The sequence below is a fragment of the Pleurodeles waltl genome, chromosome 5, assembly GCF_031143425.1.
Source record: "Pleurodeles waltl isolate 20211129_DDA chromosome 5, aPleWal1.hap1.20221129, whole genome shotgun sequence".
NCBI classification, from domain to species: Eukaryota; Metazoa; Chordata; class Amphibia; order Caudata; family Salamandridae; genus Pleurodeles; species Pleurodeles waltl.
Genome location: NC_090444.1, coordinates 720378613 through 720393208, shown reverse-complemented (window position 1 = coordinate 720393208; position 14596 = coordinate 720378613). Strand labels below are relative to the sequence as shown.

Below are 14596 nucleotides of genomic sequence, written 5' to 3'. Positions count from 1 at the left end.
CTTTTCCTCCAAGTTTAAACAGGTGAGATTGCAGTTCCACAAGAAGACCAGCATGACTGCTGAGTCAGTGGGTGAACAGTGAGGAAGAAAACCCCTCAAATGGTCCTGATGAGACAGAAAAGAAGAGCAGAACTTGGTGGATCAGACCACTCATGCTATTAAAAAAAATTACCTCTCATTTGAGGAGGGCAGTACCATGTTACAAACTGGTTATTTGCTTGTTTTCTGGCTTGCCAATACAAGGTCACTGAAAAAAATTCTATCCCTTGGATGTTCAGTCAAGAAGAGTATAGAGGCATTGTTGCAGAGGCTGTTCTATTATATATATTTTATTTCAGGTACTTGAGATAATGTAGAGCTGACACCAGGAGCCATAGACTTACAATTCCAAATGGAAGTGTTTCTGCACATATTGCAAAGGCAATGTTTTTAACACCATCTTCATTCATCCCCATCAAGTGCTCCCATAGTTGCTGGATCTCAAAATCTATTAAGTTAGTCACTCTAATTTTAAATTACTTTCTTCTTTGTTCCTTCCACTGCATTCCTCCTCTCTTTGAGCACAGCCTGCTCTAACTCACACGTTTGCCATAATTGCTGCTATTGTGCCTTTGCAAATTTCTCACACTTTATTTTAAAGATCACAGCATCTCCTTTAAAAGTCATACCCGGCAACTTAATAATACTTAATCTCTTGTACCTCATCTGTTATTACTACCAACTAAGACTATACGCTTTAAAAAGAATATCTCAAAACGGACAGCCCAGTGCAGTTACCAGCTAAGTGGACTGTGAACATAAGAAATCCCATAAAGGGGCCTGCAGAGCTGCTCTAAGCTGCCAGCTTAATGCAAACCGTAAACTGTGCACCTATCTCTCATACTTTTTGATCCACTGCAAAGTGTTGAGTCCCATAATGTGATAGCTACATCTCAGTGGCCTTCATGTCGCTTACAGCATGGAAATACTTCCCACACGGAATCAAAACAAAGACAACACACTTCCAACCAAACACGCTATATGGTGTAGTGTACTACCCATTGTAGGGCAAGCACTTCAGTACCTTGCATAGTATAGTAAGTGCCTTATAAATGTTGCAATACAATAGAATAGCAGTTTCAATGTTAAGAAGACACTTCCTTATCTTTGTTTAAAAAATGGTCATACAGCAATTCATGAACAGGCTTTTTAGGGCTTTCCTACCTGTTCGGCACCCCACTATGTCATGGGAACTAAGCACAGTACTGAGCCAGATCACGCTTCCTCCCTTTGAACTAATACATAGGGTGCTCTCGAAATTCATCTTGTGGAAAACCGAGATATTACTTGCCTTCACCACAGCAAGGAGACTTGTAGGCATTTTGAGTGCAAGACTTTTTGCCACTTTACCAGTCATCTTGCGAACCACCCTGATATTTTTGTCTGAAGGCTTTACAGTCTTTTATTTGGAGGAACCTGTCAGTCTTTGTTACTTTTAACCTGATCTGACAATGTCAGCAGATCCAGTCTTTGCACTCACTGGATGACTGCAAATGCATTAAACATAAGAGTTATATACATCAGACAAGGTGCTTGTGTCTTTCAGCCATTCTGGAAGAGACTGCCCACTGTCCAGATAGGACTCTCACTCTGCATCACCATCTGCTGCAGCGCCAAGTGCCACTCCTGTGTAGACTGAAAGTCCGTTCCACCAGAAGTGTGTCGGCAACTACTGCACACCACGCCGGAGTGCATCTACAAGACATTTGGTGAGCAGCAACATGCAAGAACAGGCAATGGGCCCCAGAAATGACTGCCTAGATGTAAACTCAACAGCCTATTCCACAGTGGGTCAGGCTGTTCTACACACCTTTTTCAGTAAAGATAAGCTTTCTTCCCACTTCGGTCAAATGTAATGTTTCACTTATATTCTATTTCAAGCATGAGACTACATGAAAGATTCAATGCTGGATAATAAACTAGTTACGTACCTACAACTCTAGTTCTTCAGCACTGGTATATTTCATATATACTCATATATGGCCCGCCATTATCTGAGGCTCATTTCTACTGTAAGTATTCCTCACAATTGTGCTTGGAAATCTGAGCTGTGGAGGAGTAAAAGAGCTCCGTACTACCATCACATTGGCTGACGCTTTGGTTCTTTCATATGACGTGTATTTACTACTAAGGAAACCCTACTGATGAGGCATGTTGCAGTTTAAACACTGTTTACTGCTATTTAAATCAACAGGGGATTCACAGCTTGACAATGGCAAAGGAGTCCAGCACATGAACACTGGAAAAATGGAGTTACAGGCAAGTACTTTATTCCTCATTTTTGCTTCAGAATGCAAAGATGTCCTTTGGTCTGAGAACTCATTGGTTGAAGCTAAAAAAAAAAACACAGAGATGGATGCGCTGTTGTGATAAATGTAATTCCTTTCATGTTGTTGTATAAATTGTAGTAGCATTGGTATAGCAAATATTTTTTTAAAAACATAGTTTGTTAAAGAAACCTTATATTGAAGCAACTGTTTTCTTTATAATCCCTGATCTCTCTATGAACTCTTTTCTCACAAAAGCATACATTGGTAGGTTAATTGATTCAGTTTATTGAAGCAGCACATGCTTTTCAGGCCGGCATTAAGATTCTTCAGTACTTATTTCAATTACTTGTAACAAAAGCTGTGTGTTATATTTGAAAACAGCAGAGAAGGAAACAGCATACTAAAAAAAAATAGTGTTCAATTTCTCCAAGCCATTTTTAAATGTCATACAAAACAAGTTTGTGGTTTAAGCCTTTATTTTTTTTTTTTTTAATTAATCTTTAGGAAAGTAAGCGTATTAAGAAGCGGTTGACTATGAGCCAAGAGTTTATTAATCAGCACACAGTGGAGCACAAGGGAAAGCAAATTTGTAAATACTTTCTTGAGGGACGTTGTATAAAGGTGAGTTAGAGATATCCTATTTTTTTATATACTCAAAGTAAGCATGTTTTATTTTTCATGTTGTATTCTTGCTTTCACTTTGTTTACACAGGGAGATGACTGTAAATTTGATCATGATGCAGAGCCCCAGAAGAAAAAAGAAGTCTGCAAATTTTACATACAAGGGTATTGCTCTAAAGGTGATCACTGCATCTATATGCATCATATCCTTTGATTATTTTGTTTTTGTTTATTGTAATCTGAATTAACTGTTTGGAGTTAGGACATAGTTTATTTCATTTTGCATATTCACACTGTAAACTTAATTTCATTTTTTCGATACCTTCTTTCTTTACCTTGGAATCTTTTTCATTTTATAGTTGATAGAAAATATTTCTTGTTATATTATAAAAATAGTTATATTGCCAAGGAGTGACAGGGACACCATTCACTTATGCCTACCACCTTCAGAGATCACCAGATAACCTTCTGGGTCCATCCCCCTGCTAAAGGGCTTTAGGTCCTCTTCAGGGTAATCCTCCCCCAAAACTATAATAGTTACCGTGGTGGAGTGCCCACTAGTACTAACCTTAATCTTGGAGTGTAAGGAGTCTCCCCTTAGCTGCAGTTAGTCAAAGCATATACCCCTCGGAAAGAGGTTCCTTCTTTATTTCCCACTTACCTGCTTTTCAGAAGTAATTTGGGACCCTTTCCCTTGTCAGGCCTATATGGCCATGAAGACTTTTCTTTTTGAGACTTGTTGGTTCCTCCCTTGCCCTGGTGCAGGCCTGTCCCCTTCCTACTTGGGTTCATCCCCTTGGATTGCTTGGACAACCTGGTGTTTACCCACACATCCTCTGCCATTACAGGTTTTCGGGCATTAGTCTGCTTTGAGTCCACTGGATACTGAAGAACAGTAACTCAAGATGTGCTCCTTCATAATCAGATTGTATAGCCCATCATAACTATCCACTGTATTGCCCTTCGCCCAGCCTTTCAGTGATTTGAAAGAGAGGTCTATAAGTTTGCTGTGGCTCTTTGTTGGTGCCCAGAACTTTTCTTGTACTCTTCTGGTACTCTTCTGGTGTGATTCCAAATGTCAGCGCTAGTGCAACTTTCATATGTGTGTATGAGTTTGCCAGCTCCTCCCCTAGAGTCAGTGGTGTACGCCTACCTAGTGTTAGTGCCTACTCCCACAGTAATGCTCCCCAGTGCTTCTTGTCTACCTTGGCAAGCAAGTGGGATGGCCCCCCAGTAGATACCTCTGCGTTGATGCTAGTACCTTAATTGGACTGTACAAACTCATCACCCACTCTTCTAAGGCAAGCTTATTTTCCTCAAGGCCTATTGCTGCCAGCTGATGATGGATGGTCAGCTCAGAAGGGTTAACCTCTCTTAGCCCCCAACACTGCCTGCCCTGGAAGGTGCGCTAAAGAGTCCCTTTTGAGGCAGGGTTATTCACTGTCCCATCCTCTTTCGGGTTTCTCTGTCTCTTCATTCTCCTCGGAGGTGATCTGTAGCTGGTTGACCTCTTTCTAGACCCTGGGGTCTTTGTGGAAATCCTCCTTTTAGGATTCCATGCACAACTTTGTTTTGCAAATATGCTTCAGCTTTGCCATGCCAATGCTCTTCATGATAGACAGACCCACCTCCATGTTACCAAAAACTTGAGGTGCAAATATTGAAACCAGCAGTTAATTCAGGGGGAAAAAAACTTAAAGATATTGTGCCAAATAAAAATACAAAATAAATTTTTGCTTTCAACTTAGCTTAGAGATTTTACATTTCAATTTTTAAAACTAAGTTGTACTGCTAAGCACAAGTTCTGGATTCCACTGCTGCCACCTCTGTAAGACAATTAATTAGGGTGGATGGTTGTCCACCACAAGTAATCACTAACCTGTAAGGTCCGGACAAAGGGTTCAGTTATTTAAACCTGAGCACCACCAATGGTAGCTATGGCACAGACTAGACAGGGTTAACCTTGAGAAAATGTATAAAGCTTTTAGAAGTACAAAAGCAATTAAACAGTAAAAAAACACAGCACAATAAAAATCTGACTCCAATTTATAAAAATAGAGTACGGTTTGATAAACAAAATGATACCAAAATGACAAACATCCAATAATAGTACCCAGAGATATGGCTTTTTATATATTTAAGAGAAAAGTGCTAAGAAAAGTAAAGTGCCACTCAGTAATCAAAGTTCCCAAGTGCTTGGGGTGTTGCCGTGATTTCAGGCTACGGAGCGCAGGCCGGATACACCAAACAGGTTCGCCCTGTCAAAGATTTTACATAGGACTCAGTCTCGAAAATGAAAGGTGAAATCCTTCATTAAGACAAAGTTATCCTAGGACGGATACATTCTTGCAGAGGGCTGACTAAAACAAATTTGCTGCTACAGAGAAGCTTCAAGTAAAAGAAACCTGTTTCTTCAGCCCAGCAGTGCTGCTTTGACAGAATCAACTTGTATTATTAGTCCTGGTCCTCTGGCAGCTGAAAGGCAGAATCTTTACAAGTTCCACAGCTTTTCAAAGATTGTAGAAGTCCAGTTACACAAATACAAACGTCCCAGGACCTCAGGGACAGCACTTATGGGTCAAGACTCATTTTAGCAGAGTCTAGCAGCAGGGTCAATCCAGGTCAAGTTGCAACTGGTTAGCTAGGCACTTCAGGGGTGCCTCTTGTAGCTTGTTATGCCCCTGTAGCCACACAGTAGGTCAGCTAACCGACCCGCGGAGTTCGCTTTTGTGCCTTGGATACAAGTAGGATCAGGTTTAGCCCTTTAGGGTTCCTTACTTGTCTCAAACAGCCGTTCAATCGTTCTTCTGTTCTTCTACAAGACCAAAAAGTGTTATGGGGAGGGTACTGTGAGGTGGTACATTAATAGTGGGGATGGCTTTTGACTCCTGTCTAACCAGTGGTGTGAAAGTTCCATGCACACCCCTACCCACTTTTTCAGCAGTTCTTGCTTGCCTTACTGCACTTATTCTACAGAGGACCTTACTCCTAAAATACAAGATGAGAAAACTTTCCCCCTTCTACAGAGCTTGTCTGCCCACCCAGAGGTGTTCCCAGAGTAATTATTAGCCCACCTCTTTGCGGTCACTGAAACTTAGGTCTGGAAGTAGCTTCCCTCACACTGAGTTTGCATCCAGCCTGCTTGGAGGAACAAAGGTTTATCTTCCTTAGGTCTAAACTTAAGTCTACATGTGACAGGGCAGGCCCTTTATAAGTTAAGTTCCTTGGTCCACGCTAACTGGTTTTCCTGCCAGTGGAAGAAAAATAACCCTCAAATCCAAGCCATTGTTTCTGCTCTGGGAACCGTTTTCCCAACTCATTAAGTACTGGCTGGGCAGCTGCTGGAAACCTTATGCAAATTGCTACATGTTCCACTTTTAAATACCATCCACTCTTCTTAGTGGGCTACAAGGCCTATATAATAATATTGAAAATGACTATTTTTCCCCTGCCAAACGGTTATTTTGACAGATTGAGCTGCATGTTGAAATTTGCTGCAGTCAGGCTACATTGGAAACTCTTGAAGCCATGTTTTCTTTGTCACTCTCAGGGATTGTACAATAATAAGTGCTGCAGTCCACAGGCGACATGACACTTTATATGCCATGGATGCATTTCTGCACCACATTCTAAGGCCTTTCAGGTAAGTTAAACTTCCAAATTGGGGATTAGCCAATTTTTACATGTTTTAGTAGAGCACATACACTAGGCACCATATAGCAGTGGCCCAGAGTGCAGAGTTTAAAAATCAGCAGTAAATTCAGCAACAAATGAGATGATCACACAAAATGGGCATTTTCTCGCAGTATAAGTTCAAAATGTAACAAAAATATGATTAAAAATATCCTTCCAAAAAGTGATTTACCTAACAACTACAAATTCTTCACCTTTCTAAAATGGTCCCAGGTGAACTTCAGCACACTGTCATCTCAAATCTGTCATGGTTGATCTACAGCCTATATCGTGGAATAGTTTGAGCTAAACATACAGCTCGCAAGAGTGCCTTGTATGCAGCTCTGTCTTTACTTCGGAGGTTGTGTGAGGGCATCAAAGAGGATGATTGTGCCACCTGGCTGCGCGCTTATGCAGCTTATGCAGCTGCTATGAAAAATTGAGGATCCAGTCTGGCCCATGCAAATATTCAAAAGGTGAGGAATCTGCAATTAGAGTATCCACCAGAAAGAGCATTACCAAATGTTAGTATCGTGTTGAATACCTTTAATGGATTGTGGGAAAAATAAGTGTCTCAGTCCTACATAATGTAAATAAAATGTAAATAAAATACAACTATACATTCAGTTGCACATTAAAGAATAATTAATGTTATAATGTTATAAATACAGTTTTGAAGTGATGTGACCAAACTGACTGGCAAGCAAAATAATTTACTATTTTGTGCCATAAATCCCTTATGTTTAATTGTAAAATACCTTGAGAATTACTTTCAGAGCTCTTGTTTGTTTTTAAATCAAATTACTATTACGATATTTTAATAGATATATTTCTTTGACCCAGAATAGTGACATATCGCCTGTTTTAATTTATCCTCATTTCCTTTTCTAAGCTACTATATACTATGTAAGTATTTCTGAATTAGTTGTATGTTGATAGTTGAATGTAAATGTTAAATTGTTAAACAAATAATGTTGAGTGGCCAGATATTGAAATTGTGTGTTTGTTTATTGTTGCTTTTCTTCCTGTCATCTGTAAAGCCAACAGGCTTGTCAGGCCACATATCAAATGCCTTTTGAAAATGGTAATATAAATAAGAATCAGTAGACTTGGAGAATAGGGTTTCTAGCTCATTCCTTTCTGGCTTTAGTTGGTAATGTAACAGTGGACCAACTGATAATCTGAACTTTCCCGCAAAGAAAGAACATTTGTTTGCAATGCAGTAATTGCATATTTATTTGTCTTGTGCTAGTCAGAAATATTATCACTTAATGGTTTGTTCCTTAACATTCATCGTTCACATGAATTTCCATGTAAATTCTATCATACCGGATCAAAATGCTATCAAGGAGATAATTGCAAGTTTTCTCATGATCCCTTAACAGATGATGGAAGGATGATGTTGGACAGGGTAAGAAAATAGATTACATATATTTTTCTGTTCACCTATGTTTTTATGGATATTGTACATTTTATATGTTTGCTGAGGAATCTTGTTTTCATTTATGTTTTGAAAGATAGTGTTGGCAAATTATATGTACACAAGTTCCTGTTTGGAAGTAATTCAAAATTGATTGGTGACGAAGCATTATTTTAGTTTAATGTTCTGAACTTTAATACACATTTTGTTTGAAGGAGGTAGATGGCAAACTCTAAAAGTACTTCCCATATAAAAATACTGCCTTTCATTTGTATTCCTTTCGTGGGTCATTTTAGAACTTTAATTGTTCAACTTAACTTTTAATTTGACATCTTCAGAATCATCAAGACAACCGGAAAACTTGAAATGTTTGGCCTCTTGCGTGCAGTGTATTATTCAAATCCAAAAATAGTCTTATTTCACACAAAAAAAACGAATTCAGTTGTTTTGTAAATGGCTTAACCTCACTCCAAGTTGGGTTAGCCTTTCGACTCCTAAATAAAGGGAATACCCCATTGATACATTTTCTCATTTTCTCTTCGGTAACCACCATGTCAGTTATATATATTTAGCTACAGTAATTGTTGCTGGTGGATTGACTGTTTAGGAACATAGGGGCATGTTGTGCCTGACTGTGGCTGTGATATCTGCTTAAGTGTGGGATCAACACTGCTTCCTCGAAAGACAGTGAAGTAGGGCAAAACAGATCACAGACTATGCGTCTAACAGAATTGGGGTATGTTATTGGATTAGTGTTTAAGTAGGTCTTTTTACTCTTCCCTTTTGCAATATTTAATTATGGATACACCAGTTCTGTCTGGACCACTATAGACTGATTTTTAAGGGGAGTGTATCTGTCACTTTGGGATGAGATGTACATGACAATGAAAGTGATGGCAATTGGGAACTTGGAGATTGTATCATCCCTTTGTTTATCTAGGTGAGAAGTATTAGACTAAAATTCAGATGAAATGCATGAGGAAATCCATATTTATTGTCTGATTTAATTCACCCAGATCCAGAGAGGTAATTGCCCCATGCACACTCCTATTTAGAAGAGGATAGGTAAATGAGAGCTATTTCCTGAAAATAAAATCTTGTAGTATAACTCCCTCTGGTGTTTTTACTAGTCTTTGGCGTGGTGTGTCATTACAGAAGCTTTTGCCAAAACTTTCTAGGACTCTGGTTCTTTTTTTTGTTTTTTTATAAAGTCTGTATTGTAAATCAGGAGGCATTACAGAAGAGGGTCACATCGCCTACACTCAACATAGCAATTACAAATTTAAGCTTAGCATGTGTAGGCCCATTGCTATACAAGCCAATGTGGGATAGATGGAGCCAAGGAGAAAGTAGGGGAGTATAGGTAATAGAGATGGAGGAATAGAGAAAGGGGAAAGGGAGGGAAGGAGGGGGGAAAGGCAAGAATGGGGAGGCTGGGGAGGGCGAGAGGGATTACTGGTTATAGTCTTGACAGATTTGAAGAAGTCCAGAGCGGCCAAGGTAGGCAGGAGGAGCAGAGTGGTCATAGCCAGTCGAGTGTTCAGGAGGAGGACCCTAAGGATTAATCACATAATAGTGGGTATCATGGGGTATTGGGAATAGGGATCACCATGGTGTAGAGGCTGTTGCCGGCCTTTAATGCTATCCAGCCTGAGGTTCATCCTGACCCGGACCAGTGCTATCCTTCAGGACGGTCAGAGAATAATCAGGTGGAGTGGCTACACTATGACTCAGTAGAGTGTGGATAGCAGTTCAGTCGGATTGTCCGCCATCGGCGGCGCCTGATAGAGTCTGCCCCCCAACAGCTATGGGAAGGAAGAATCGTGTGGAACCTGGACAGAACTTACCATGAGAACTTGCCCCGTATAAAACAAGGCCGGTAGTCCTGCACTAGTCGGACAGAGAGCGCTGGGAAGGGTAAAGGGGATAGTAGGGGGGAGGGAGAAGGGAGGGGAGGGGGAGCAGTGGAGGGGGGGAGCCTGGCCAGTGGATGGGTGAAAGCCAAGGAGATGGATGAAAGCAGTCATAGCCTGAAGAGTGTGTAAAGAACTAGGCTGTAGAGAAAGGTTATAGGTCTATAGGATGATAGTATGTCACGTAGACTAAATGGCCTAGGAGCAGGGAGAGAAGAGAGGACGTGAGTTTACAGAAAAGGACAATGTTAGGATGATGTAGGAAGTTGGCTCTGTATGTGCTATTTCAAAGTAAGGAATAGCATGCACAGAGTCCAAGGGTTCCCCTTAGAGGTAAAATAGTGGTAAAAATAGATAATACTAATGCTCTATTTTGTGGTAGTGTGGTCGAGCAGTAGGCTTATCCAAGGAGTAGTGTTAAGCATTTGTTGTACATACACATAGACAATAAATGAGGTACACACACTCAGAGACAAATCCAGCCAATAGGTTTTTGTATAGAAAAATATATTTTCTTAGTTTATTTTAAGAACCACAGGTTCAAATTCTACATGTAATATCTCATTTGAAAGGTATTACAGGTAAGTACTTTAGGAACTTTAAATCATAAACATTGCATGTATACTTTTCAAGTTATTGACAAATAGCTGTTTTAAAAGTGGACACTTAGTGCAATTTTCACAGTCCCTAGGGGAGGTAAGTTTTGGTTAGTTTTACCAGGTAAGTAAGACACTTACAGGGTTCAGTTCTTGGTCCAAGGTAGCCCACCGTTGGGGGTTCAGAGCAACCCCAAAGTCACCACACCAGCAGCTCAGGGCCGGTCAGGTGCAGAGTTCAAAGTGGTGCCCAAAACACATAGGCTAGAATGGAGAGAAGGGGGTGCCCCGGTTCCGGTCTGCTTGCAGGTAAGTACCCGCGTCTTCGGAGGGCAGACCAGGGGGGTTTTGTAGGGCACCGGGGGGGACACAAGCCCACACAGAAATTTCACCCTCAGCAGCGCGGGGGCGGCCGGGTGCAGTGTAGAAACAAGCGTCGGGTTTGTAATGGAAGTCAATGGGAGATCTAGGGATCTCTTCAGCGCTGCAGGCAGGCAAGGGGGGGGTTCCTCAGGGAAACCTCCACTTGGTCAAGGGAGAGGGACTCCTGGGGGTCACTCCTCCAGTGAAAGTCCGGTCCTTCAGGTCCTGGGGGCTGCGGGTGCAGGGTCTCTCCCAGGTGTCGGGACTTAGGATTCAAAGAGTCGCGGTCAGGGGAAGCCTCGGGATTCCCTCTGCAGGCGGCGCTGTGGGGGCTCAGGGGGGACAGGTTTTTGTACTCACAGTCTTAGAGTAGTCCTGGGGTCCCTCCTGAGGTGTTGGATCGCCACCAGCCGAGTCGGGGTCGCCGGGTGCAGTGTTGCAAGTCTCACGCTTCTTGCGGGGAGCTTGCAGGGTTCTTTAAAGCTGCTGGAAACAAAGTTGCAGCTTTTCTTGGAGCAGGTCCGCTGTCCTCAGGAGTTTCTTGTCTTTTTTGAAGCAGGGCAGTCCTCAGAGGATTCAGAGGTCGCTGGTCCCTTGGAAGGCGTCGCTGGAGCAGAGTTCTTTGGAAGGCAGGAGACAGGCCGGTGAGTTTCTGGAGCCAAGGCAGTTGTCGTCTTCTGGTCTTCCTCTGCAGGGGTTTTCAGCTAGGCAGTCCTTCTTCTTGTAGTTTGCAGGAATCTAATTTTCTAGGGTTCAGGGTAGCCCTTAAATACTAAATTTAAGGGCGTGTTTAGGTCTGGGGGGTTAGTAGCCAATGGCTACTAGCCCTGAGGGTGGGTACACCCTCTTTGTGCCTCCTCCCAAGGGGAGGGGTTCACAATCCTAACCCTATTGGGGGAATCCTCCATCTGCAAGATGGAGGATTTCTAAAAGTTAGAGTCACTTCAGCTCAGGACACCTTAGGGGCTGTCCTGACTGGCCAGTGACTCCTCCTTGTTGCTTTCTTTGTTCCCTCCAGCCTTGCCGCCAAAAGTGGGGGCCGTGGCCGGAGGGGGCGGGCAACTCCACTAAGCTGGAGTGCCCTGCTGGGCTGTGACAAAGGGGTGAGCCTTTGAGGCTCACCGCCAGGTGTCACAGCTCCTGCCTGGGGGAGGTGTTAGCATCTCCACCCAGTGCAGTCTTTGTTACTGGCCTCAGAGTGACAAAGGCACTCTCCCCATGGGGCCAGCAACATGTCTCTGGTGTGGCAGGCTGCTGGAACTAGTCAGCCTACACAGACAGTCGGTTAAGTTTCAGGGGGTACCTCTAAGGTGCCCTCTGTGGTGTATTTTACAATAAAATGTACACTGGCATCAGTGTGCATTTATTGTGCTGAGAAGTTTGATACCAAACTTCCCAGTTTTCAGTGTAGCCATTATGGTGCTGTGGAGTTCGTGTTTGACAGACTCCCAGACCATATACTCTTATGGCTACCCTGCACTTACAATGTCTAAGGTTTTGTTTAGACACTGTAGGGGTACCATGCTCATGCATTGGTACCCTCACCTATGGTATAGTGCACCCTGCCTTAGGGCTGTAAGGCCTGCTAGAGGGGTGTCTTACCTATACTGCATAGGCAGTGAGAGGCTGGCATGGCACCCTGAGGGGAGTGCCATGTCGACTTACTCGTTTTGTCCTCACTCAGCACACACAAGCTGGCAAGCAGTGTGTCTGTGCTGAGTGAGAGGTCTCCAGGGTGGCATAAGACATGCTGCAGCCCTTAGAGACCTTCCTTGGCATCAGGGCCCTTGGTACTAGAAGTACCAGTTACAAGGGACTTATCTGGATGCCTGGGTCTGCCAATTGTGGATACAAAAGTACAGGTTAGGGAAAGAACACTGGTGCTGGGGCCTGGTTAGCAGGCCTCAGCACACTTTCAATTGTAAACATAGCATCAGCAAAGGCAAAAAGTCAGGGGGCAACCATGCCAAGGAGGCATTTCCTTACACAACCCCCCCCCAAACGAAAGAGGATGAGACTAACCTTTCCCAAGAGAGTCTTCATTTTCTAAGTGGAAGAACCTGGAAAGGCCATCTGCATTGGCATGGGCAGTCCCAGGTCTGTGTTCCACTATAAAGTCCATTCCCTGTAGGGAGATGGACCACCTCAACAGTTTAGGATTTTCACCTTTCATTTGCATCAGCCATTTGAGAGGTCTGTGGTCAGTTTGAACTAGGAAGTGAGTCCCAAAGAGGTATGGTCTCAGCTTCTTCAGGGACCAAACCACAGCAAAGGCCTCCCTCTCAATGGCACTCCAACGCTGCTCCCTGGGGAGTAACCTCCTGCTAATGAAAGCAACAGGCTGGTCAAGGCCATCATCATTTGTTTGGGACAAAACTGCCCCTATCCCATGTTCAGAGGCATCAGTCTGCACAATGAACTGCTTAGAATAATCTGGAGCTTTTAGAACTGGTGCTGAGCACATTGCTTGTTTCAGGGTGTCAAAGGCCTGTTGGCATTCCACAGTCCAGTTCACTTTCTTGGGCATTTTCTTGGAGGTGAGTTCAGTGAGGGCTGTCACAATGGATCCATATCCCTTCACAAACCTCCTGTAATACCCAGTCAAGCCAAGGAATGCCCTGACTTGAGTCTGGGTTTTTGGCGCTACCCAGTCCAGAATAGTCTGGATCTTGGGTTGGAGTGGCTGAACTTGGCCTCCACCTACAAGGTGGCCCAAGTAAACCACAGTTCCCTGCCCTATCTGGCATTTGGATGCCTTGATAGAGAGGCCTGCAGATTGCAGAGCCTTCAAAACCTTCTTCAGGTGGACCAGGTGATCCTGCCAGGTGGAGCTAAAGACAGCAATATCATCAAGATAAGCTGTGCTAAAGGACTCCAAGCCAGCAAGGACTTGATTCACCAACCTTTGGAAGGTGGCAGGGGCATTCTTTAAACCAAAGGGCATAACAGTAAACTGATAATGCCCATCAGGTGTGGAGAATGCTGTTTTCTCTTTTGCTCCAGGTGCCATTTTTATTTGCCAGTACCCTGCTGTCAAGTCAAAGGTACTTAAGAATTTGGCAGCACCTAATTTGTCTATGAGCTCATCAGCTCTTGGAATTGGATGGGCATCTGTCTTGGTGACAGAATTGAGCCCTCTGTAGTCCACACAAAACCTCATCTCTTTCTTTCCATCTTTGGTGTGAGGTTTGGGGACTAAGACCACTGGGCTAGCCCAGGGGCTGTCAGAGCGCTCAATTACTCCCAATTCCAGCATCTTGTGGACTTCCACCTTGATGCTTTCCTTAACATGGTCAGACTGTCTAAAGATTTTGTTTTTGACAGGCATGCTGTCTCCTGTGTCCACATCATGGGTACACAGGTGTGTCTGACCAGGGGTTAAGGAGAAGAGTTCAGGAAACTGTTGTAGGACTCTCCTACAATCAGCTTGCTGTTGGCCAGAGAGGGTGTCTGAGTAGATCACTCCATCTACTGTGCCATCTTTTGGGTCTGATGACAGAAGATCAGGGAGAGGTTCACTCTCTGCCTCCTGATCCTCATCTGTTACCATCAACAGATTCACATCAGCCCTGTCATGGAAGAGCTTAAGGCGGTTCACATGGATCACCCTCTTGGGGCTCCTGCTTGTGCCCAGGTCCACCAGGTAGGTGACCTGACTCTTCCTTTCTAGCACTGGGTAAGGGCCACTCCATTTGTCCTGGA

At 43.3% G+C, this 14596-nt stretch overlaps 1 protein-coding gene across 4 annotated transcripts in view; it reads left to right on the top strand.

Annotated features, from left to right (window-relative positions):
• ZC3H6 (zinc finger CCCH-type containing 6) overlaps positions 1–14596 on the top strand; it is a 275434-nt gene that overhangs the window by 141223 nt on the left and 119615 nt on the right. For all 4 annotated transcript variants that reach the window (XM_069234680.1, XM_069234679.1, XM_069234678.1 and 1 more), the window contains 3 exons: positions 2814–2930; positions 3022–3135; positions 7906–8013. In XM_069234680.1, the coding sequence (XP_069090781.1) occupies positions 2814–2930; positions 3022–3135; positions 7906–8013 (339 nt within the window). The remainder of the gene's footprint in view (positions 1–2813; positions 2931–3021; positions 3136–7905; positions 8014–14596) is intronic.